The sequence below is a fragment of the Lissotriton helveticus genome, chromosome 5_1 (assembly GCF_964261635.1).
Source record: "Lissotriton helveticus chromosome 5_1, aLisHel1.1, whole genome shotgun sequence".
Lineage (NCBI taxonomy): Eukaryota > Metazoa > Chordata > Amphibia > Caudata > Salamandridae > Lissotriton > Lissotriton helveticus.
In genome coordinates, this window is record NC_136065.1 from 161,395,497 (window position 1) to 161,422,355 (window position 26,859).

The window sequence follows — 26,859 nt, forward strand, 5'->3', positions numbered from 1 at the left end:
CATTGGGGATTGGTTCAGCACAGCTCAGTTGGGTGTCAGCGGGGCGCGTGGAAGTGTTTAACATTCACGCCATGCTCTTTTGCGTTTGAAACTGATGAATATTTATGTTAATAAATTTGGCCTCAAGGATTTCCAGTAAAAGGGTATTTTGAAGGATTCTAGGCATGTGAGCGAGATGTGGAATGTAATGAGAAAGTAATTTATTTTGAGCCTGCATATATTGATTTTGGTTTATAATTGTGTTAGATAAAAATAATCACAGATTCTAAAACCGTAATGAGAGCAGAATAGCGAGACAACCCTTAGACTTTGAGTCAATGCTTATTTTGCTTTCCAATTGGCAGTCCTTCGACAGGACTCTGGTCACAGGAAGTTACATATTTTGTGCTTGCTTGTCTTTTTTTGGCAAATAACGTTCATAAAATATGTTCGATAATAAGGTTTGCACAACTAAGTGTAATTACGAAATCCAAATATAAAATAGTTTTCAATGGGGATTTTTGGTCCTCATCCACTTACGTGGTCACATTTTTATTTAAAGTGATTTTTCCCCCTAATTGTGGTTGTTGTGTTTTTTTTTTACCAGATGACTACCTCTGGGATGGCACTGTGTATTTACTGTGAAACAATATGTTGAACAATAAAAATAAATGTTAGTCGAAGCATGCATTGTTTTTAACTGCAGAAGGAATTGCAGCATCTCCCTTATAAATGTATTAAAGGATGCTGCCGAGGTTTTGTCTTAATTACACCATAAAAAGGGGGGCATGGGTGTTCTAAGGGAGAATGCTTCAGGCTATGTTATTGTGTAGGAGGTTTTTGTGAACAGCCTTAGTTAGTACTTGCTGTGTTCACTGTCTTCTCAAAACTCAGCTCTTGCCCTTCTAAGGAACCACCCACTCCTAACTCTGAACTTCTGACTTTGGACAATTATCAACACTTTAAGTTTTTGCAGAGCTATCATCTTCATCAACCCCCATAAAAGCACACAGTTCCTACTTCTGTGATAGAGAGCTGCCTTTTGCAAAGACAGTTGCATCTAAAGTTGAGCTTGGATATGTAAAAAGTATTTCCCTTAGATTCTGTACTCAGTAGTTCGCTGCTCCTGCAGTTTCAGGTCTCACAGACAGTATTAACTGTTTTTTGTTGAATGGATTTATTGTATAAAAATACCAGTTGTTAAAGTGAGTTTTGAAATAGCCCATTATTTATTGTTGTTTGACTTTCCTGTCCGTTTCATTTGCTTGCTTCTTATTCAATAGTTTTCCTTCCTCTGTCTGTGTTGGTCCCTTCGCTTGGAGCATAGCTCCTTCACCATCCTTTTAATGAGATGACTTGTATCCTTCCACTGCATACACTAGAGGAACTATATTTTCTTTTGCTTTCTGCACTTTAGGCAAATGCATATGTTTTCTTCCTCGCCCCCTCCCATGTGTGCTGCTTCCTCTTTTCATCTCCACCTACCCTGCACTCTGTGTGTTGCTTTCTCCCCCCCACTTCGTCCATTGCTTCCACCACCCATCCCCATTCTGCTTGGCAGTTTTATTAATACCCTCCTGAACTCTTCAGTTTCTCTGCTGCCCCGTTCACTGCTGCCTATTGGTGGTGTTGAGTTGCTTCTCCTAGCCGCATTACTCTTTTGCACCATCACCCTCCTTGTATTTCTTTTAATTTAAATGTTATTTTTACTTTCTTAGGCTGACCTAGCAGCTGCAGCCTGGTCTCTCCTTTTCCTAAATGTGCTTTCGAGCTCCTTTTAGTTTTTTAAATTCAACTCACCCAGATGGATACCCACCATCTTAAAATGGTAAATTGAGAAAAAATGAACCCCCAAAAAGCTACCATATCATGCCATATGCACACGTGTGGTGACTTGCCGTGTAACTTTAATTGCAGTTCTTCTGTTTGCAGTCATTCAAATGCTAGTAGTTGTAAATGCACAAAGGGTTTTGAAAGTTAGGTCTGTAGCCTGGCAGGAATGCCCTACTGAAAGATAGCTTCAAATGATTATTTCACTCTTTCATTGTTTAAATATATTTCCTATTAAATCCCTCCTGATTTTAACAGATTATTTATTCTGTTTCATTTTGTGTTTCAGTCGCTCCAGATGATCTAGTAAGTGGATTTTGATTTTTGTAAATAGCTCATTATCATGAGATGTGAACACAGCCATATGTTGTAGGTCTGAAAATTGTGTGCGTGATTTAAGGATGCGGTGCCCCTGATCAGTCAGTTTTGTCTCATTGCAGTAAAACCTACAGAGGATCTCAAAGGTGCCTTTTTCTTTTCAATATTTATAAACCACTTAAAGGATGATCCACTTCACCAGTACATTTCCCTCTTGCCTCTGGTACCGCTGAAATATTGTATGGATTTTATGTCTGCCAAGATAAGTCTCAGTTGCTTCTTGAGACCTTTAGAAATAAAGTCAAACATAACTCGGCCATTTCTAAGTATAGTTTCCTTTTCTATAAGAATTAGCTGGGGCATTGGTCTTTCCTTGAGTGTGTTGCAATGAATTCATGCCCATCCAACATGCACAGATCATTGTTATTGCATACCGAGATACCTGGGTCCTGCTTCACCATACATAGTAATCTATCCTGTTGTAATATCACACAGCTCTAATGTTGTATAGCTGGCTTTGGGATGCTTCACAAAGATACAACACGACCCACATAATACAGTACTCATGGTTCCAAAATATCAAATCTAATCGCTTGCATACGCAACGACAACTCACCAGAGGCCTATAGTTTGGCCATCTAATAATACAACACAGTATGATCTGCTGAGTTATGGACACTCGCGAACAATGCGGATAGACACTATAAAGTCGTACCCATGCCAGAAATGCCATGTACAAGTGCTGATAACCTAAAAAAGCAGCTAACCTGTCTTCCATCTGTAAAGCATACTATTTCTTTGTATTACTTTAAGTTTCTAATCCAGCCTTTGTCTTTCTCTTTCAGGATCCTGTCAGCATGGGCTCTGGTAAGGCCTTTTCTGTTGGTTTGACATGTATGATGCAGTCTTCACGAACATGCAACTTGGCCCTTGTGTTAACATTTTGTGTCTGCGTAGTGTCTTTGTGATCCGCGAACCTTTTTGTGTAAAGTTATGATGTAATGTGACATGCTTTCATTTTAGCTTAATTAACTTCCTTTACAGCATTTTATAGGATATATGTTTTGTTCTGTTTCCTTCGTGATAATCTAACTATAGGATTGACTTATTGACTTATGATACCAGAACATTGTATGGTTAGGCCAGCAGCACAACTGCCCACTCTGATGACTTTATTACACTTTCTAAAAATAAAAAAATAAATTAAAAAGCTCGTGGTTTTTCTGGTAATGTAATCATGCTGTGTGATGTCACACATTCTCTGGGGGTATTAAGCGTCCCATTCCATTCCCCCAATGAATGAAAGATACACCCCGCGGTTCTTGTAGAACAATCCGTTGTGAAAACATGTGTTGATATTTGTGCCCCTCTCGTATTCTTTTCCAGGTCCTAAAATGGTGGCAGTCCACGGTTACTATGGCAACCCAGCACCTCCGGGAAAACCGGTTCTTACATTCCAGATGGGCGATGCCATTGAGCTACTGAGAGGCGATCCAGATTCCCAGTGGTGGGAGGTAAGGGTTCTAGCTTGCCTTTCACTCACCCTGCTGGTGGTACTGGTGGCCATATCCGCCTATTTACCGACAACTGCGTACCAAGGTGCAGGTAGAGAGAACCCTCTTTAATGTGGTACCCATTTGAGAATATCGAGGAGTTTATTCATGTGTGCTGTACTGATTTATACCAAAGCACTGCATTCAGGGAGATAGCTACACATCATGTTTCAGGGAATCATACACCACACAGCTGGACAGGGCGATTACTGTGGAAAAATAATATAGCCTTATAGCCCCGCCGTAGAGGGCTATTAAAGGCCCTCTCCAGCGTTAAAGGCCCGAGCCCAGCTACGAAGGGCTATAAGGATATTAGAACATTCTGCCACTAGAGGGCAGAATGTTCTAACAAAAAAGAACAAAGCCTTATGGGAGCGTGAGGGGATTGGAATCCCCTCAGGCTCCTTGAAGCCTTTGTTCACAGCCCGAGCTGTGAACAAAGAAACATTGAAATGTTGGAGCTCAGGGCTTATACCAGCCATTATAAGCCCAGAGATACTCCATTGTCTTCAATGGAGCTCCCAACATTCCAATGTTCTAATAGTTGATTGACTCAAAATAATGCCATTACTTCACTCCACTGTTAGGATACCTCTCCCTTTCCAAAAACGTCCACCCAGTCCCTGCTCAATTGTTTTTTAATTAAGAACCAGACACTTCTTTTAGAGCTTGCTGAGGTGAATAAAGCAAATTAAGGAACATGGACATATTAACTTAGATAGTTGTATTATATACGCATTAACTTAGATTACAGTGGTCAAAAGTGTGACCATAACCTCTTTTGGTCAACTTAAAGGAGGTAAATGATACAGAGTGAAACAAACTATTGTAAAAAGGTTGAAGTGTGATGAACTGTGGATTCTTAAACAGAATGCAGTGGATAACATCCTGGGGCAATCATTTTGCAGAGACCTCTTTTTACTGCTCAATATATCATTACTTACACCTATGAAACAAAGTCCCGCAAAGTGCAGACGTTCCCTGTTCCATCTCTGAATAGGTACCGCCTTCCACATGGCATATCATGCTTCACTCACTGCACAAGATGGTTCGTCTGAAGAAACGCTTCCTACCTGTGCGAAGAAAGTGAAATGCCATTGCCATGCTTCTCCAGTGCCAGAATGAAGTGATATTTTTGTTAATTTAGCAGTTTTATTTCTGCAATTTAATGTATCGCACACCTGGACCAATGGCATTAAAGTACTTTACATGAGCTCCAGATTGCATTACACACACATTACAGATTACATTATGCGTGGGGAGAGTAAGTGCTTTGCCCAGAATTACAGGATGTTGAGCAGACTTCAGGAATCAAACATGTTTCCCCAGTTCCAGAGTAGGCTGCTCTGGCCGGTAGGCTATATCTCCTCACTGTCTATCAGGATGATCCAATGTCTCAAACTATGCCCAATTCACATTAAGTTCACAAAAATATCCCACACCTTAATGGTCCTCAGTGTAGTTGCAGGGGCTTCTGGTCGTAATGACAAACTGGGTCAATGGGACCTGCTATCTGAAACTAATGAGTGATATTGGCCATCCTGTGAGTGATGGGCTGCCCTGGCTTGGTTTCTAATATACTGAATCCTCTGGAACACGAGAGTAAATTCCATGGTGCACAAGGTGGACAGAAATGGCCTATTTACAAATATATGCATGATGGTAGGTGGAAATACTTATGATAACATCCTCATAACAGTCCACACCCCTAGCAAGGCCTACACTCTAAGACCATGATGCCCCATTAAAGTAGACTAAATCTAATGGGGTGTAATTGTCAAAAGGCAGACTTTGTAAGGGCATCACCACATTAATAAAAGCAGAAAAATATCATGATAAAACCAATGCCACACCAATAAAATCGCTAAGGAGGGTTCCCTCTTACAATGTGGTTCATTAATACCTGTATTGATTCACTACATGGAAAAAGCTCCATTTTGCTAGTGGTTGTGTGCTCTAGCCACCAAGAGTCGAGTCTTCAGGCCTCATGGCCACACGAGCAGACCTACTTACTGGCAAACGGCCATAATGTGTGGTGACCTGTGATCCTCCAGTTGGCCAGCAGAGTAATTAATGTGGCCCAGCAGGGTGATACAAAGGTCTGAATCTAATTAGGAGTTGAGTCAAAGACAAATAATTCATCTTGCAGTAGCACAAAGAGTGCAGATATGTGGAAATAAAGGCAAGATCTGCATTTGGTATCCTGATTTACCAAGGGATCCGTGCATCACATAATTATGTCGGCCTAAATATGATGAAATGATATTTTGGTGCAGGTTTAGTGTAGTTTATAACCCATTAAAGCGCTCTACATTCTCCAGTATAATGGCCACTCATATTGGAAGGCCTGCAAGGTCAGCACCAATCCCTGAAGGGGTCCTTCTGTGCCCGGCCCCTTCACGAACCTGTACAGATTCCAGGCTGAATTAGACTGTAGTTTCACATGCTTAGCCAGGTCCTATGAAAACACACGTGCGCACCTGTTTCTGTGTACCCAGCCCCGAGTCTCCTACTCTTATCATTACATTAGCGGAACTTATCTTAAAAGGTGGATACTGGCAGTTTGCACTCTCAATCCATGATAAAATAGCAGAGCATACAGTGACTGAAACTCCGATAGTGAGACTCACTCCTGACAGAATTCCATAAACCAGGTAGTCCAAAAAGAGAAAAATCCAGGGAGATTTATTGGGCTTCAATCTATTTCTCACACCTTCCTAATAAAATATGTAGCACCTCGTGAAATTTAAAAAAACACAAAATCTCACAACAATGAAAGCTTTTATTCCATTTAACAGACAGGAAATATATATATTTAAAGTATTAAATGAGGATGCTTTTTATTATAAATAAGCATTTCCGGGGTTAGCCAGAGGGGACACTTCTGCTGACATCATGAGGTCCCTGCATCCTGATGCTTAGCCAAGCGGCAGCCTAACATCTCTGTGATGGGCGCCCAGTTCATGAAGAAAGACGGGGTCCTACATTCTGTACCCACAGGTAATGGACTTGAATCATCCTGTGGGGCATTCTTGGCCACGCTCTCAAGACACACATAGGGTGGGAATAACATAATACGAGGACGCCTGATTACTGCTTGGTTTTATATGCCTGCATGTGTACACTGTTCTTAGTGCCATGGTAGAACTATACCTGCTATTTACTATTTTGGAGATTGTAATCACTTTCATATGCTTCTGTCTATTGATTATTGCAGCACATGCACTCTATACAAGAATAACATTGGTTCAATAAATATATTGAAAACGTCCCACTGTGTATTCTCTGTATACGTCTCTGAGTACAAGAGTGACTGAGCGAAAGGGTTCTAGATTTGTTACCATGATCCCTGAGGGGTCACAGTTGTCCTGTTCAGTGGTTGCCAGAAACCATTCGCTCCCTGTTTGGGTTAGGGGTGGTTGTGGTGGCACTGTGAGCTAGCTGGTCTCCAGGCCAACATATACTACGGGGTGCGTGGAATCCGTCTAGGCACCTCGCCCAAAGTTAATGTTGTCCACAAACGCGTAGGTCCTACAGGTTAGTGGGAACTACATGACAGTAGTAAGTATTGTAGGACGGGGTTGGGCGTTATGGATAGTTTACATACCATTTGAATTTCATTCTTTTCTAATATTTGTAGATTTATGGCTTTACAGACAAAACAAACTTGGACCATACTAACACACCCTAGTAATTGTGGTTTTGTCTCAATTAGTAGCTTCAACCAATTCTGGTCTGGTTAAATTCCTTTGTTTACACCTATTTGAAAAAATACAATTAATTGCGAACTGTACATGCTGATGCACTGAGTGCAATATGCTGCTCATTGCCATTGTTGACAGAAAGGCCTCATCGCTTCCTCAAGCCATTGGCTCTCATGAATCATGGCCCCTCCCCAAGATAAACAATGGCAATAAATAGCATATTACACTCTGCATATATGTGTGTGTGTACATATATACATTTACATTACTAATGAAAAGTAATATTTTCTATACAAAAATGAATTTTTATTTGATAATGCTCAATGAATGAAAAATATTCAGGAAAAGCTTTTGCAAGAAAGTAGTAATTCCAATGAAAATTCATAAATAAAATAAACATTTGGCCTAATGCATGTTTATTTTTTTTATAACTTCTTTTTATTCCAGTATTGCAGCAAGAATACATACACACCACATATTGATGAACCACCATTCCGGAAAACATATCAGCACATTACATCAATTATTTGCATTGCTTTTTCCCATCATTTACATCAATTTCTACCCACAGTTGGCATTTAATCATTTCCATCTTCTAGCCCCCTTTGCTGTGCTTGGGCCGGTACACAAAAGTCCTCGATACTCGTTCCACTTTGCGCAGAACCTTTCCGACTTCTGAGGACAGCCCCTATTCAGGTATATCGTTCTTTCTACCACCATGCAGCAGTCCATATCTTTTTTCCAGTCACCGAACGTTGGTGTTATTTCCACTCCCCATTTGCGTGCTATATTTCTTTTGGCAATTACCAGTGCTAAAGTCACTCCTGTTCTCTCCTCCCTTCCCAGGTCTGTCACCTCCCATATGTCAAGAAAGCGTAGCTTGGCCGATAATGGCACCTCCACTCCGTATAAACTGCTTAAGCAAGGGGTTATCTTAGCCCAGTAGGACTGGAACTTGGGACACCCCCATATTATGTGAAAATATGTTCCCTTTCGACCGCATCTCCTTCGGCAAAGTGAATATGATCGCCTACCCATTTTCACCAACACAGTGCACGAGATGTAAGTTCTGTGGAGCACTTTGATTTGTAGAAGGCGAAATCGGGACTTAATGGCTACTTCTCTAGGGGAAGAGCCATTTGTCGGGCCATTTGTCCTTTTGCATGTCTGCGATGTCCTTTTTCCATTTTCCCCACAGTTTTACTAACAGGCTAGGGGCATTTTTCACTATCTTTTTGTATGTTAACGGGATCGCTTTTTGAGTCATGTGTTCTTCCAGCAACTTTTTCTCTAGGGGTGAGGACTCTGGTAGTTCTTTTCATCTGGGTAATGTAGTTTGTAGGGCATAGCTAAGTTGCGGGTTACGGAATGTCTCAGTTGGTGTCAAGTGATATGTTGCCTATAGGTCAGCAAAAAATGCATGTACATTTCAGTAGTTTTCTCTCCCTGATGAAGATATTGAAATGAATGTCTCGTTGTCCTAAGGTTCAAGGAAAGTTGCGGATCACAGTACAGTTTACAATTTGTGGTCTTCTTTGCTGTGTTTTAAGACAAAAGCAACCATCCTCTTGTGTCTCTGACTGAGGTCATTTTTATCTAACTACAGGGAAGGTTAATCCCGACCAAGAAGTCCGGCTATTTCCCAAGTTCTTCTGTGAAACCATGTCCTGTCGATGGAAGGGTAAGTACTGATGGGGCAGACATTGCCATCGTCTAGGCCTAGCACGTTGTGGAAGCTGCCCTCTGTCTTAAATATGTGACATGGTAGCTAGAGTGAGCCTTCTACATGGCAAGTATGTGCTCTCTAACTCTCACTTTGCTGTATCCATTTAAAGCCTAATTCTAAGTACTGCAGTATGTTTAAAATCAGTGGTATATGTGCCTGGTCTTAAGTCATACGTCCCATGCAAATCGGCACTTACGTATAATTTTTTTGCATGTGCAAATTTCTCTAGGTAATAAGTGGAGGGTTTTGTATAGCAACAACAGGGCAAAAAGGAAATACCTTGCATTAGATTCGAAAGCATTGACCATTGGTAAATATTGCTTTCCGTGACTGTGGACGTGCGAAATTCACATAATTTGCTATCTCGTAGTTATGTAAAATTGTGGCAAAATTACGTGAAACTACATGAAATGCAAATGTTCCAATTATGGATGCAAGAATGCGTTTCATGCAAAAACAAAAGCACCGCAAACAACTGCATTCTGTTGTTCCTGTGCATTTCCGGTAATTTTTGTACTGCAAATGGTGTGTTTGTGTTCAAGTTTTATTGCAAATGACGGTTAATTGCATGAAGCTGTGTTATGGCAGAATTTCGCATACCAAGTCTAACATGAAATTCCCAAAATTAAGTGAATCACTCCGGTATATTTTAAATTTCGCCGGGGCCTGCCCATTACATAGGAGATATCTCAGAACCAAGTGCCACATCTCCATGGAAAACCCAATGTTGTGCTGTTATGGTGGTTCTCCTGGAAGGTTTTTGTGACTGGTTTTCTTTCAGCGCACCTAAAGAGGAAGCTGTTAGCATCAAACACATGGCAGAATTAGTTTTATAGTAGTCATCTGAAATATATTTACATACTGTGTACAATTAACATAATTTAATAGCCATTTTATTGTGAAAAACTAGATTGGTTCTGGATCTCCCGGACATTGATAACCGGGTTTTGAGCAATTTATTTTAAATTACTATTTCCGAAATATATTGTCTCATAGCCGAAGTTGTAGAGACAGATCTGAAGAGAATCTCATGAAAATGTACTATTCTGCAGGGTGTTAGACAGTACACAGATCATTGTTAATCTGCAGCAACCAATCATGTATGTGGCTATATGACAATTGTGTGATGCTCCCCCAGGACAGCTGGGTGGGCTGCAGAACCCCCGGCCCACCGTCCCAGCGGACCTACGTTTTTCAGTAACTCTTTTGAGGCAGTCCAGCCCTGTCTGTGATGCTTCCTGTCCTAAAAGAAGGGTTAACTTTAAATGGTGCTGATGCCAAGTAGGGGTAGGCGGAATTTGCAAAATCGCGTTACGCTAATCTCCGCAAAACGGTTAAAAATCTCCGCGAACACGCAGAAATTCCACTAACACATGGAACTCCTTGTTTGCGATGCTTTTTTACTGTTCGCAATCACTGTTTGCGTGCTCGGGGGGAAATATCTCGCGAACACGCATTTGAGAACGCAAACCAGCAAAAAATTTCACGAAATCGCGGAACGCAGCATTTTGGGCAATTTCTCTATCTCCGCGGAGCGCGAAATTACCCAAATTCCGCGAGCGGAACGGAATTTACCGCACAGGCCTAATGCCAGGGTCGTATATTTCATTAGTGCAGAAGGTGCAATGGGGTAATCTCTGCCCACTGCACTTTAATGGTGAGTTTATTAAATTATAACCCAGCCTTGCAAAGCAGGAATATTCTCTTTACTTGTATTAAGGCCCAGAGCTTGCTTGTTACAGCTCTTGCTGGGGCCATGATTAAAACTTGCATTTCCTAGCACAGCTAAGTGGAATAATGTACTTCGGTCACATTTTTTTTCATGCCCTTTATAAGCAAAGGTAAGTATTGCTGTCCTGGCATGTGGGTAGGAGACATCTAAGAAGCGCCTTAGCAACAAATTGGAGTAAGAGATTTGGATTTAATGTGTACCTGTGTTTACATCAGTGCTTAATTTGTAAAATATTAAGTGCCAGGGCTCTGACAAGGAGGCCCTGTTGTATAGCTCCTATATATCCTTATATCGTGTTAAGTTAGCATAGGTACATTTCGGATTTAAACGCTATTTTTCCTTTCTTGCAACTTCTGCACACGACCCTTATTTGTTGACTTAGCTTTCAACCTAGTGGTTTGCCGTGGTGTATGTGAGAATAATATGTTATTGCTCTGATATCAGTTTTGTTTAATAAACCATGTCTGCACGGAGAGTGCTGAAGTTTCAGGAGCAACACGATATGGAATTGTTATGAGGTCTGATCTCCACGCCTTCATAGTCATAACACAAGTGCAGCCTTTGCCAACTTGGGCTTGAGGCGGGATTGATATTGCTTTGCACGAGAATTGTTAACACACTTGATGCGGTGCACATGCAGAGAGAGCTGGTGTATGCTGATGTGATTCCTTCATGCTAGGACACTAAGGTATGGGCCCGCCCTAAAACAACCCAAAGAGACCTTCTTAGATAATAATATAATATATGTGTTAGGGAGGGTGAGATATAAGTGTTGTTAACTCTTATTCATTACAGCATGTTAACATGCTGTCACCATTCGCTTTTTATGTCTTAGTAACTATGCTGATAATTTTGCTACTGATAATAAGTATACTTGTATTATCAAAGATACTGCGCCTGAGAAGACGGCATTAGTAAATAAACATTTCAAATGCACATGTGTCTTCTTTACTCCATGTTCTGGTTTGTAATGATAATATAACGAAAGAGTGTTCATGAGTCCCACGTACCCTGAGGTACTGTAAGTTCATGTTCTGGTTTGTCTAAACATTGGGTGTTTGATATGTCCAATGAGACACTGTAGCTAGCTCGGTAAGGGGTGAGTTGGTTGCTAAGGTAAGTTTTGGGACACCCTAATTTGCCAAGGTTCCACTCCTCTGTGCACAGTTCTGTGTGAGTACAGAAACCCTGCAACATGGCGCCCAACGGTTTCGGTGGTCTTATATCATGACACTCGAGTAGTTTATCGTTCATGCCTTAACCCCTTCACTTCCGTTTCCGGAAAACGGGGTGTTGGTGAAACCTACCTATTTCTTGGAATAGGTCTTTATTCAAGCTTGATTCTTACCTAAACGGTTTCTTTGGATTACTACCCAGTTGTGCTACAAAGTATTCTTTGTTTTTTCTTGTTTCCAGTTCTGTAATGGCGGCAGCGGTGGCTATTGCGCAGCGTAGTCGCGTAGCGGTACGCAACCATCTTCAGACGTACCAGGTCCCAGTAGATGGGATGGCTGTGATTTTCGTGGTATGTGCAGATCCGGCGTTTCCTTACGAGTTGTTTTACTCTTGGGTTACGTTTCCGGCTGTGGACGCTAATTCTGGTTTGTTCCACTCCTACACCGCCTCAGATGTCCCAGCTGAATATACGCCGTACAGGGCATTGGAAATACCTATTGATCATTGGCAGCATCGAGTTTGGTTTGATGGCGCCCTCCCCCACTCTATGTCCCCTGCGAGGTTAGGTCCACTCTCAATTCCAGGTACTAATTGGCCTGCGTTGGGTGGCTTTACCCCGCACCCGAATCACGGGGCTTGCACCCTGGCTGAAATTCGCAGGCTGCATGTAGTTTCCATTTCCGTGATTCGTGCTTTAGTGCAATACATCGGTCGACATCTTCCTGGTGGTCCCCAGGGGGGTGCGGCCGCTCCCATGGAACGAGGCGGTATGCGTCTCAATCCAGTGATGGTAAATTCGGTTTTTGGTGCGCGTCCTGTTGACAACGATGACTTCCCATTCTGGCTAGCAGAGAAGTTTGATCAACTGGAGGCGGTTTTTCCGAATTCTACTCCTGCTGATAAACATAGAATGTTAACGATTACTCTACCGAAGGATATTACTCCTGAACTTGCTGACTGTGACAGCTGGGGAAAAACATTTGCGGCAGTTTATACAAGGTGTTTCGGCACCCCGTCTATGACTGCCCTGCCTGAAATCGTTAGACGTGTTCAGAATGATCACGGTCCAGAGGCAGCGGTTGAATTGGGTATGCGCCTGTGTGGTTCTTTTGAGATTGTAAGTGATCTCATTCTCTCCAATGTTAAAGGAGATGCAGTTAACTTTCAGGTGTCGAATGCTTTGGCTGCTCTGCCCGATGCCGACAAACCCCGCCAGTTAGCAAAAATTGTGGTGGCCGCTTATAAAACAATTGGCCGCACAAGTAGAGGTCTAAAATATTTTCCAGTGAAGGAGAAAAAACAACCACAGGGACAATCTGCAGTGACAGATGCCCAGCCCAAGTCCAAAAAACAAAATTGGCCTAAAAAACAGACACAGGGGAAGCAGACAACGCAGACTCAGGGTACTTTTCCTGCAATACAAGCTCCTGCGCCACCCGAAAAAGTTTATGATTTGCGCGACCGCGCGATGATTAAATCGCCTGATCGTTTTCAGGGTTCTGATCAACGCTCTCCTCGTTCCTTTCAGGACACATCGGCCCCGAAGACCGGTGGAGGAGGAGGGGGTGGACGTGGACGTGGTGGCCAACAAGGACGTGGCCAGTCCCGCCAGACGGACGGCGCAGTGAAGCAGGAGGATTCTACGCCTAGGCGTCCGCAGTTTGCGAAAAAGAAAGTCGCAGCCTTAACAGCGCATCGATATGCCACAGATAGTGAGAACGCGGCTTCGGAATCTGACGTGGGCTCTGACCTTGCTGGACAGCGCGGCGGAGATAACCATAGTCAGAGAGGCGCTGCGTCCACTACTGAGGGTGACAGCGACTGATGTCTACGTTGTGATAGAAACAGCGGATACGAGACTTGCTCCCCCTGAAAGACTATATGAAATTGTCCTGTTAATTGAAGGTGACATACAGCGTACCGTTAAAGGTGTATTTTGGGAGAATCTGTCTTCTACATATGATATTTTACTTTCGGAGGCTGACTGGCCCCCACCTTTTGTGCTCGCGGCGCCGCGAGGGGAGGAGGTAATCCTACCCAGTTTCGCGGACACTGTCTCGAAAGAGCATGCGCAGCATTTTGCAGAAGAGTGGGCTCGGGCTCTCGCGCCGGCTCTGTACCGTAACCAATGTGGTTGGGATAAATTGTCGCCTTGCCACGAAATTCCTATGCGGTCTCAGCCGCAGCCTCAACCTCAATATCCCATTCGGCGTGAAGCAAAATCTTCCGTCGCGGAAATCCTTGAACAATTGGAATATCAGGGAGTTATTGAAACGTGTGTGTCACCGATGAATAATCCCCTTTTTACTGTGAATAAACCTGACGGATCATATCGTTTGGTTTTGGATTACCGGCATTTGAACTCGCATTGCCGTAACTGTGCAGTACAGAATACCCACGGCTCTGCCCTAGTGGATAGTCTCGTGCGTAAGCGTTTCAAGACAACGCTTGACATATCCAATGGTTTTTATGCCCACAGATTGGACAGCTTTAGCTCCCAATGGACCAGTTTTACAAGCGCTGGAGTCCAAAAGCAATTCCGGCGTCTTCCAATGGGCTACAAGAATAGTCCTGGTGTATTTACCGCTCGAATTGTCTCTATTCTGGAGGCACTCGACCCTGATGCTTTTTCGTATGTGGATGACATATATCTCACAGACGACGATATTTGGGAGCATCTGTGTCGTGTTAATTCTCTTGTTTGCAACTTCGCAGACATGGGTTACAAATTCAACTTTGCAAAATCGCACATTGCTGAACACACAGTGTTGTTTTTGGGCTATGAGCTCAACAATGAAGGTAGAGGTTTGGCTCCTCACTTCTTGGAGAAGTGCGCACAATTGCGCGCACCAACAACTCTGAAAAAATTACAATCCTTACTGGGCTTTTTGAATTTCGGCAGAACTTACATTCCGGAATATGCCCAGCGTATCAAGCCTTTGTATGCTTTGATACAACCAACTTTCTCAAAATCATGCTGGCTGCCTGAGCATTCAGCCATTTTGCAATCCTTGCAGGCTGATCTGCTCGCTTCTAAATATTTACTGACTCGTGATAACCACTCCAACCTGGTCATAAGAATAATTCCTGGGACGGTGGGTTTCACTTACCTCACTTTTAATGAAGGTGACACAGTACCTATTGCTTACAAGTCACACTTGTACACCTCGGCTGAGATGCGGTTTCCCACCATAGAAAAGGTTTTAACTGCTGTACAGATGGCTATTCTAAAGGAACGAGCTCTGTCACAGGGGAAACGCATGCTAGTGGTAACACCTTGTCCTCATTTGGAGGCAGTCACGAAAGCCAGTGTACCAAATTCAAAAGCTTTGCACCCTCGGTGGATTCAGTGGGCTGCGTCATTGTCATCCTCGGATGTCATGTTTATTTTTGACGCTTCCTTACGGTCGCAGGAGTTCTTGCAGTATGAATTCGTTCACCCTGCTCCTCTGGCGATGCGACCTTTGGAGGACTTCCATTGCATCATTTACACTGATGGGTCGGCGCAGGTTGCGCATGGCTCTCAACATGCCTACGTTTCCGCTTGCGCCATTGTGGTCGGTGCTATGTTGAATGATGAGTTCATTTCCAGGGAGGTACACACGTTGCCCCTGGGCGATTGCACCGCACAATTAGCAGAGCTTCGTGCTCTCTTACTAGCTTTGGAGTACGCAGATCCAAGTGTTACTACTCTAATTGTAAGTGATTCTTACTACTGTGTCCAGTCTTACAATGAAAACTTGTTCTTTTGGATTCAAAATGATTTTCATGATTCCAAGGGTAGCACAATAAAACATAAAAAGATCTGGGTTCGAGTGGCAGAGCTTAAGGCTGTGTTGCCACTCGTTTATGTGATTCATACTCTCGGTCATCAGCGCGTGGGAGTTCACGCTGTTGGCAACTCGCTTGCTGATGAAGCAGCGAAATCAGCAGTATCTACATACTTAGTTGCAGCAGTTACTAGGTCTAAAACCAAGATTGATAGCGACATCTTGGCAGCGATTGCTGCCTCTGAGAAGGGAAGTAAACATCCTTCGGGATTCCCTTCGAAGTATAAATACCACTTAAGTCCCGAAAAGGTTCCTTTTGTGACAATTCCTGATGTTGGGGAACGGCTGATTCCCAACTCTGATCGCAGAACAGACTTGATTACAGCGGCACATGAAGGTGTGGCGTCTGCGCATGCGGGCGTCTCAGCCACTGTAACGCAACTACAACAACGTTTCTGGTGGCGGGGACTGTACAAACAGACGCGTGATTATGTCCTTCTTTGTGACATATGCCAGCAGATTAAACCTTCAACTGCTACGCGTCCGCCTCAGACTCAGTTGTACATTTCTAATAAACCACTAGGCTGTGTTTATTTAGATCACTGCGGTCCATTTTCATCTGATACTGCGTATAAATACATCTTAGTAGCAGTTGACTCATGCACACGCTTTGTGTGGTTATGGCCACATCGCAGCGCTGATTCCCGGACTGTCATCAGAGATTTGCGTATCTTTATAGGGATTTTTGCCTGTGGTACCTTCCATTCGGATCAGGGTCCGGCTTTCGCCTCTAAGGCGTATAAGGATGCCATGACTTCGATGGGGGTCCAAGTCAAGTTTTCGTCGCCCTACAGGCCCGAGGGTAATAGTGTAGTTGAACGAATGAACCGTGATTTAAAGCAATCTTTGACTGCCCGAGTTATAGGCACTGGCAGAAACTGGCTGGCCCACCTCTATGGCGTGCAGCGTGCTCTTAATAATCTCCCTAGAAGGTCTCTGGGTGGGCGGACCCCATACGATATGCTCTTTGGCATCAAGATGTTCGTCCCTGACCTTGACGGTCTAGACTCGGTGGTTCGCGCCACTTCCTTTGACGCAGATGAACATTGCAATGTTTTACAGAATCTACAAAAGACGAGAGACACTCTTGCAAAGGAACATTTGCCCTCCACATCGGATGATGCGTTGCAGATCCCGGTAGTTGGCTGGCTACCCCAAGTTGGAGAACTGGTTCGAGAGAAGATCGACAACAAGAAAGAGTTTGGTCCCTCCTATCGTTCTCCGGTCCCAGTGCTTGGAGTGAAGGGCACAAGAACAGTCATTTTACCACCACTTCCAGGTCGTAAGGAAAACAGGTTTATTTCTATTGACAATGTCAAGATACACAGAGTGGCCGATTCTTCTTAGCATGACACCGGCTGTTTCCTGTCCTTCCATTGTGAGAAATTCAATTATGCCCACTGCTTCTAATAATGAACCTGAGGTGGCCATCGAATTACCTGCTGTTTCCAGTCCATTATTGAATAATTTACCAGGAACTAACCTTGATGAGACAGACTATACATACCCCACTGATTTGTCCATGCCTGACCTGCAAGCTCGTTTAGCCACGGAATCCAGATTTTCATTTGACTCTGCTTCCCTTGCCTCGAAAAAACCCTCTAAAATTGCATTATATGCTAGCCTGTTTAAAAAACATTTTTTGATACCTCCTTGGATATACATTTGGATGGTCCTTTTTTCAGTTTACCTTTTTATGTCGATTGGTTTTGTGTTTTATTTTTTTCGGATTATGAATGGACACTATGTCGAGGAGAGAACTTGCATTACTCATTTGAATGGAACTTTGGCCCCACTTTCCTCTTCACATTCTACACACAGATTAAAAAGAGACTTGACTTTGGTTAACATCACAGCGTGGCCTGTTCTGGATGGAATAGCGTGGGATGCAGTTCGTTTTCAGATTCATGGTCCAACGGAAGTCGTTAATGTCCCTAATGTACTCAGAGTTAATATGGGGGATGTGGTGAAACAAAACATTCGTTCTGATGATTGGGATGTTAATGCTGTGGAAAGTTTGTTTTCTGATTTGAAATATTATGCTGCTTTTGATGCTGAGGATTTATATTTAGAATCTGCTAATTATGGTGAATTGTTCTGTTACCAACATTATGGCAATCACTTCTTACACAAGACATCTTCCCGAAGGGATGCGGTTAATTTTACTCAGTGGGAACATTGCCCAGCACCGACACAAGGGAGTTCAGAAACGTTTCTTAAAAAGTATACTTATTTCACTGACTTTAATCAGTCCAATCCGGAGTCCTTTTATTTTAAATTTCACAAACAGCCACTGTCCAAGGTTCGACTTACAAATACAAAATTGTTATATTCAAAGGCCTTCCTGGATCAATTAGTTACTGGAGGGTATGAGTTATGGAAGGATACCATAGACCTTAAATCAGTTTGGGGCTCAAGGGCCTGGCAGGTACAAGGCACTGAGGCTTTGCACCGTGCATGTCTCATCCCAAATCATATGTGGTTTTTAAATGAAACCATTTCCCAGACCACGTGCTTTGGATTGGCTACATCTAAAAGGTTAAACACCCCGTCTTTCCCGGAGTTGGAGGAATATGACAATTGGAGTAATTTTACTGAATTGTCCATTAGAGAAATACAGGCTCTGCTTCTGAATTCCTCCTTTAACATTTCCAGTATGAATCCCAAGGGTTGGCTGCTTTGGCACCGTAGTGCTGATTCTTGCCAAAAAAGATTTTTAAATATAACTGACGGTTTTAAGACTGTTAGATCTGATCCCCGTTTTGATTTGAGTCATACTGTCACCTCTTACTCTGTGGGCAAGTTGTGTCAAGCTTGGCTGAAACATTCAACTTTACCTGCGGTTAAGTATCACCTTTCCAAACTGAATGCAGACGTGGATTTGAATGATTTCATTAAGGGCCCAGCTAGTGGCAGGTCGAAACGCTGGTTATATGGTGTTTACAATGAAATTTGGAAACTCTCACAAATTGAGGCTGCTTCACGCCTTAGGGCTATTGATCAGGCAAATCTTGAGAAAGTTCTTGCAGTTGTTGACAATAGCATTAACGTGCTTTCCTCAAGAATTTACACGTTGGATAATATTGTGTCGTCTGTTGTTGATATTGTACATGATGAAGTATCTGTATTATACCATGGTCAAAATCAATTACGTTCAATCATGCAGTTTGCATGGACACTTCAGACTCTGAAAATGGGTAAAGTTCCCTGGGGATACATGAATGTTTCTTCTTTATTTGCACCGTTTAATTTGACAGACAAACAACGCTTGCTTTCAATGCGTGATGCTTCCTTTTCTATGCTACATATTGAAAGGTTGGAATCTTTACCTTTTTCTGTGGCAGAATCCACTGCTGCTACGTGGCTTATCCACGGTTTAATAACGCTGCCTTTTGCTTTATATAAGTTTTCAAATTGTATGAAATTTGTGCCAATAGGTCGTTTTGAACCCTTAGGTAGCGGTTTTCTTCATGAGGTCTGGTCACTCCCATACACATACAGATGTTTCAAGGATGAACAAGAGGTTTATCTAACAGGGGATGAGTGTACTGAGACGCCAGATCATTCTTTGATGTGCAGACACATACAGTTACACGGTTCATGTAACAAGGACCGACCGAATATGGCTTGCGTTTTACAGGGCACGCCAGTTCCTGCTATCATCCCCACGTTTAAATTGTTAGAGAATGGTAGTTTTTTAATGCTCAATCTGAGTGACCAGACCTCAGACCTTCTGACGTCGATTTTGATCAACTGATGAGTCCTATCATTGCTCACGAGTTGGTTTGTTCTGACGAAAGGATTATGGCCTTGGCGGTGGCACATGGACTAATGGGTCCCTGGGATGTGTTGTCGGCAGCGCAAAATTTCTTGGAACGGAGTTTTCTTGACAACCCACCGAGCTGTCCTCTGATGGTTATAGAGGATGCGGTGCTGGAAGATCACGTATGTTCCTTTCATCTTTTAAATTGGATGGCTGAACTGTTTTCGGATGAGGACAATGACTTCCTCCTGGAGGCTGTTGCAGCTTACTTTTCATATACAGTCTTATCATAGACACTGCCTCAAATTGACATGCTGATTGTTAGCATTTCCTTGATTTTATTGACTTTTGGTCAAGACATTTTATTTTTTGCTTGCCTATTGGCTTGAGCCACGTTATATTTGTGGGCTATTTTTTGGCGTTACTTTTTATAATTGAATTTTTATTCATGCTCGTTTATACATGGATTCTGCTCTCATGTGATGGCACTTCTGTTACCTTGTTTAGTCCGTTCTCGGATCATGGGGGGGTGTTGTATAGCTCCTATATATCCTTATATCGTGTTAAGTTAGCATAGGTACATTTCGGATTTAAACGCTATTTTTCCTTTCTTGCAACTTCTGCACACGACCCTTATTTGTTGACTTAGCTTTCAACCTAGTGGTTTGCCGTGGTGTATGTGAGAATAATATGTTATTGCTCTGATATCAGTTTTGTTTAATAAACCATGTCTGCACGGAGAGTGCTGAAGTTTCAGGAGCAACACGATATGGAATTGTTATGAGGTCTGATCTCCACGCCTTCATAGTCATAACACAAGTGCAGCCTTTGCCAACTTGGGCTTGAGGCGGGATTGATATTGCTTTGCACGAGAATTGTTAACACACTTGATGCGGTGCACATGCAGAGAGAGCTGGTGTATGCTGATGTGATTCCTTCATGCTAGGACACTAAGGTATGGGCCCGCCCTAAAACAACCCAAAGAGACCTTCTTAGATAATAATATAATATATGTGTTAGGGAGGGTGAGATATAAGTGTTGTTAACTCTTATTCATTACAGCATGTTAACATGCTGTCACCATTCGCTTTTTATGTCTTAGTAACTATGCTGATAATTTTGCTACTGATAATAAGTATACTTGTATTATCAAAGATACTGCGCCTGAGAAGACGGCATTAGTAAATAAACATTTCAAATGCACATGTGTCTTCTTTACTCCATGTTCTGGTTTGTAATGATAATATAACGAAAGAGTGTTCATGAGTCCCACGTACCCTGAGGTACTGTAAGTTCATGTTCTGGTTTGTCTAAACATTGGGTGTTTGATATGTCCAATGAGACACTGTAGCTAGCTCGGTAAGGGGTGAGTTGGTTGCTAAGGTAAGTTTTGGGACACCCTAATTTGCCAAGGTTCCACTCCTCTGTGCACAGTTCTGTGTGAGTACAGAAACCCTGCAACAGCCCCTTCAGCTTGCACCACCCATCGCCCTTCTCATTGCTGCCAAAATAACTACTAACCATCTCTCTTGCATGTTAATGCGACAGTTCAGATTATTCCTGGTCCCCAAAGCTAATGAAATGGCTGGGTAGGCAGGTATTAGCAATTTGTATGTATATTGTATTCCTAAACAACCCTTGTTCTCCTCATCTCTAAATCAGATGAGCAGCACCACCATGTGGTAGACTGTTGTAAGTATGGTTTTGACAATTAGGCGCCGGTGCCTTTAAGGGATAGGGCTGAGCACCGGAAAACACCGGCTCAAATTAAGCACTGGTTTACATGTGTCTCATAAAAAAAGAAAGTCAGCTGGTTGTGCTGGATCTTATGTATTAGTTGGTCATTCCCTTTGCTTAGTAGTGGTTTTAGAACAAATCAGCCAAGAAATGCTTCTTATATGGCAATGAGATCTCAGTGCTTTGAAGGCAGTAAACTAACATTGTATGAGGAAGTGTCACCGTGACATGACGTGCTTATAATACGCAATTTTTTTTTGTTTTTAGCCTGGAAACAACAGACCACCATCGAGAGAAATCGACTACAGCGCCTACCCCTGGTGAGCCAGCCTTTACGCGAGGCCATGTCAGACCTATGTCTAATGCACTAGCCAAAATCCCCAACCTTGCCTCTCTCTCTTCATGTTTGTGTCTTTTCCTGCTTAACCACTCTCCCTATTTTATTACCACAAAAATGGCTTGCCATTTCTTTTATTTAATTGTTTAATAATGCATAAACTTAAAATTAAACATATTTTAATGTTTCCTTTGCTGTTCATGGAAACTGCCTTGGTAATTTAATTGAATTCTAAACGAGGCTGTGAAGCATGCTGAATGTTTGTGGCTTTTTTTTTGAGTTCATAGCCTAGTGCTACTAAAGGCTGAGGTTCTCAGTGCACTTAACAAAAACGTTTACAAGGTGGAGGCAGTCATTATATCTATTGTCAATCTTGTGTACATCTGTGACAAATTGCATAAAATAGACAGTGGAGCTGGCTATAAAGTGTTAGGTGTGAAGTGGTATCAGCAAGCTAACTAAAGTGTTTTTGTAGGTTCGCTGGAAACATGGAGAGACCGCAGACGGACAACCTCCTCAAGTCGTACGTCACCGGCACATACTTAATCCGGGAGAGGCTGGATGACGCAGAGCGGTATGCAGTCAGCATAAAGTAAGCTGCCCCATGTGTTCTCTTTATTAATGTGATTGGTGAGATTATGTTTGAGTTGTACTGTCAGATAATGAAACTTGATGTGGATCATAGGGTAAGTCGAAAGATCTCCACCAAGTTGAATCTATAATTTCAGTGAAACATTCATTGCGCAATAAAGGCTCAGAATAAACAATCCCCCCATAACAAACAAAGAAAGGGTGCAGACAAGGACATATGACTAGGGTCAATCCAGCGCATAAGACACAGGAGACCTGCAGAAGCGGCCAGGGCCACATCTGAGGGTGCAAGCCAGGATTTTCCAGTTGCTTGTGAGGCTTTGGCAGCTTACTTAATGTTTTCCATCATGGCAGTGGGTATTTATCCACATGAGGCAGATCTTTCCTCATGGTTGAGGGGATGATGGAACTAGCATCACCAACTTGTCTATTGGGTTCGTGTTTTCTGCCCCACAATTGGGATACATTTCCAGAGCTCATATTAGTAATGTCCCTGATGTGCTTGGGTTTTTCTGCCAACACACCAGTGACACTTTGTGTGTTTCCAAACAAGACTCCTATATATAGCTGATATTGTCTAGGTGATGCTGAAAGCTTGGCTTCGAGGAGAGCGCTTGCCTCCCATGTTTATGTTTATGTTTGCGTAATTTATATAGCGCAACAAATACCCTAGGGTGTCTCGGCGCTTTTGAGCTTTAAGGGACAAGGACCAGCAGATGGGATCATTGATCGAATAACCAGGTCTTCAAGGCTCTTCGGAAGGAGATGAGCGTGGGACTAATTTTGATCGACCGGGGTAGGGAGTTCCAAAGTTTGGGGGTCGCCACCAGAAAACGTCTGTCTCCCCAAGTTGAAGTTCTGGTGCGAGGAACAGGTAGCAGGAAAGTAGAGGCTGATCGTAGCGGTCTTTTGGGAGCATAGATCTGAAATGCATTCCTCAAAAAACGTGGCCCAGTCTCATGTATGGCTTTATAGGCAATACAGAGTGCCTTAAATTTAATCCGGTTCCTAACTCATAACCAATGGAGGTGGCGTATTGCCAAGGAGGTAGAGTGATGTTTGGGAATGCCGAGCAGGACTCTGGCTGCCGCGTTTTGAATGGACTGCAGCTTATTTAGGACTTGTTCTTGCGTATTAAGGAATAGCGCATTACTGTAGTCCATTTTTGAGAAGACCATGGTGGTGATCAGGGTTTTTCCTGCTGAAGCTGGCAGGTATGGAAGTAGTTTTTTAATTTTGCTCAGTGTGAAAAAAGAGGAAGAGACTACTGAATTCACATGATGTTTAAATACAACCTGTCATCGAAAATGACTCCCAGGTTTCTGACCTTGGTCACCGGGGTCGGTGGGGGCCAGATTTGCTTGGGCCACCAGAAAGGGGACCAATCTGGTGAAAGTGTGCCAAAGGTCATAACCTCGGTTTTGTCCGAGTTAAGTTTCAAGCAGTTCCTCGACATCCAGGAGCAGATGGCTAATATCCCCTCCTGGAATCTCGAGGCAACTGCCGGTCCGTCCCTGTGTACCGCCAACACCAGCTGTGTGTCATCGTCGTAGGTGGTTAAGGATAATCCGTGTGTTTTTATAACTCTCGCTAGGTCCGCTACATATATATTAAATAATGTAGGGCTCAACGATGAGCCTTGGGGTACCCCGCAGGGTAATGTGAAGAAGGGAGAGTAAAACTCCCCCAACCTCACTGCCTGCCTGCGGTTGGCCAAAAAAGAGGTGAGCAAGTCCTTGGCCGAATGGTTGACCCCCAAGGCTGCGACACGGTTGATCAAGATGTGATCAACCGTGTCGAAGGCGGCGGATAGGTCTAAAAGTATAAGGACCGCTGCCCCACCGTGGTCTAAGATGTTCCTAATTTCATCGGAGGCCTTTATCAGGGCGGTTTCTGTTCCGTGGCCCTTCCTAAAACCAAACTGCGTGTCATCAAGATGCTGATGCGTGTCAATGAATTCTGACAGCTGTTGGTTCATCACAGATTCGAAGATTTTAGCAGGGAAAGGGAGACAGGCAATAGGTCTGTAATTAACAGACTCACTAGGGTCAAGAGATGTTTTTTTTAGCAGAGGTTTGATGATTGCCTTTTTCCATATTTCTGGGTAGACTCCTGTTTGGAAAATGGAATTGCAAATGTCTGTCAAAGCGGGGGTGATAGCCTCCATAATGGAGTTAGATATGGAAGGTGGGCAAGGGTCTAAGGGGGATCCTGACTTTATGGATGTGATGAGTTTACTGATTTGTTGAGATGAAACCGGGTGAAAAGCAGAGAAGATAGGTCTGTGGACCGGGGGCTGAAGGTAAGACAGAGCAATTTCCGGAGAGTTAGGGATAGTGAAAGTGGAGTATATGTTGGCGACCTTGGTTGCGAAGAATGTAGCTACAGAATTGCAGAGGTCTTGAGATGCCTCAATTGGAGGGCCTGTTGGGGGGTTAGCAAGGGAGTTGACAACTTGGAACAGCTTCCTAGCTGAGTTCTGAGCCAGGTCGATCTGGGATAAAAAATAGTCCCTTTTAGTTTTCAGGATTGCTCTTTTGTATATTGTTAAAGCATTTTTATAAATTAATTTGTCTTCGGTGCTGTAATATTTGCGCCAGTGTCTCTCGAGGTTCCTACAGTGCTGTCGGTGGAGTCTAAGGTCCTCGGTAAACCATGGCGCGGATGGAACAGCACGGTTGGGAAAAACGCATTTGGTCGGGACTAATTGATCAACAGCCTCCTGAATCCAATTCTGGTACCTATTAGAGGCCAGGACTGGGTCCAGGGAAGCCTCGAATGGGGAGTTTGTAAGTGTAGCAGAGAGGAGTGGGATGTCGAGATTCTTCCAGACTTTGGTGCTTTTGAGTGCGAGGGCTCTGGTCTGTGGAGGGTTGGGGTTGTGGGCTGGTAATGTGAAAATAACTGCGCAGTGATCTGACCATGCTAGAGGGAGAATGGTAGTTAACGAAACGTGGCGATTGTTAGTAAATACACCGTCAAGCATATGACCTGCTTGGTGGGTAGAGCCCGTGACTAATTGTTGTAGTCCAACTGACTGCAAGTCAGAGATTAACTGAATGGTGTCCTTGTCACCCGTAACTTCTAAATGAAAATTAAAATCTCCCAGAATGGTGTAATCGAGAGGTTCTAGTGAGAGTTCTATAAGTTAGTCTAAAGAGGAAAGGAAACGTGCGCGGGGTCCAGGGGGACGATATAGCAAGATGCCTTTAAAGGCTTGGTTATGATTGAGGAAGATGGAGTAAGCCAAAGCCTCACATTCTGATCCATGTATGGGTTCTATTTTTACAGGATAGATGGCTTTGTGGATGATGGCTAAGCCACCACCCTTACCCATGGTTCTGTCCAGTCTAGCCACACAGTATCCGTCAGGAGTGGCGGGACGGAAATCAGGGCCAGAGGCCGCATCCCCCCACGATTCCGTGACGAAAAGGATGTCGAGTTCCTGATCAATGATACACTCACTGATTTCTAAATGGTGTTTGGGAAGGGAGCGGACGTTGGCCAGTGCCATGCGATATGTGGGTCTGGAGTCCTGGATTTTGGTCCTGGGGCACGTTGGTGTCGGGGGAAAAGGGGATTTTAAAATTACAACCCGGGCAAGTTTCCGGGGCTGTAATACTGTGGGTGAGTAGTGGCAGGATCTGGCAACACGGGCTAATCTTACTGGTATTAAGATCCCTTAGGTGATTTGAGGAGTATCACAGAGGGGCGCCAGTCAGATGGATGGTATCGGAGCCAGGGGGTATGGCCCTGGGCCCGGGACTGGCGCGGACGGGCGCAGACGGGCTTGCCTTGCCTTTGCCGCGGTGCGCCCGCTGTGCATGTCCGCTGCGCGTCCGGGGGGGCATCCGGTTTTTATGCCGGGGTTGGTGAGCAGCTAGACTGCTAACCTCGGCGCTAACCAGAAGTGAAGTTTCACACTTCCTGGTGGGCGATCTATCCCTCCACACAACCTGAATGCTCAGTGGTGGACCGGGGAACACGCCAAGTACTGCACAAAGTAAGTTATTCAGTCAAAATACACTTGTGACAAAAGCAGGATAAATGTGACTATTTAAAAACCGCTAGGAGCACTTCTAAAATGTGTTACCGTTGGCGATTTAAAAACAGTTAAAACGAGTATTAAACAATTTTGATAGTAATAGTGAGCTGGGCATTAGTAGTCAATGCTCCATTCAGCGTGGTAGTGTCCCAGAAAGAATCGAATATTAGCTTCAAGCCAGCAAGTCATGAAAAATATATTTTTTAAACTGATTCCTGATTCGTGTGTGGATTCAGCTACTACGCTACCTTGTCACACCAAGTAGGCCAAGACGCTGTCAAAGGAGAAGCCAGCTGGTCCCTTATACTAACTCAAAGCACAACCATCTAAGCACTAGCGACGGCTTGTGACATTTGAAAGTGATGAGGAAGTAAAACAATTGTCGTACTCTGCTGCGGCAAGCGAGTGAGCCTGAAGCACCTGTGGGGGCTTCGATGGGGTTCTCCCCTGAGAAAATTTTGAAAAAAGAGTGAGCAAATGGTGCATTTTCAAGCAAATTTGAGAGCGCAATCCCACTGTTCGGACTCCTGCCTCATAT

General features: G+C 43.5%; 1 protein-coding gene across 1 annotated transcript in view; it reads left to right on the forward strand.

The window, feature by feature from the left end:
- VAV2 (vav guanine nucleotide exchange factor 2) overlaps positions 1-26,859 on the forward strand; it is an 832,583-nt gene that overhangs the window by 742,457 nt on the left and 63,267 nt on the right. Inside the window, exons 18-23 of the mRNA XM_078641956.1 lie at positions 2,099-2,115; positions 2,973-2,994; positions 3,514-3,641; positions 8,991-9,065; positions 21,616-21,668; positions 22,161-22,277. Coding sequence (XP_078498082.1) covers positions 2,099-2,115; positions 2,973-2,994; positions 3,514-3,641; positions 8,991-9,065; positions 21,616-21,668; positions 22,161-22,277 — 412 coding nt within the window. The remainder of the gene's footprint in view (positions 1-2,098; positions 2,116-2,972; positions 2,995-3,513; positions 3,642-8,990; positions 9,066-21,615; positions 21,669-22,160; positions 22,278-26,859) is intronic.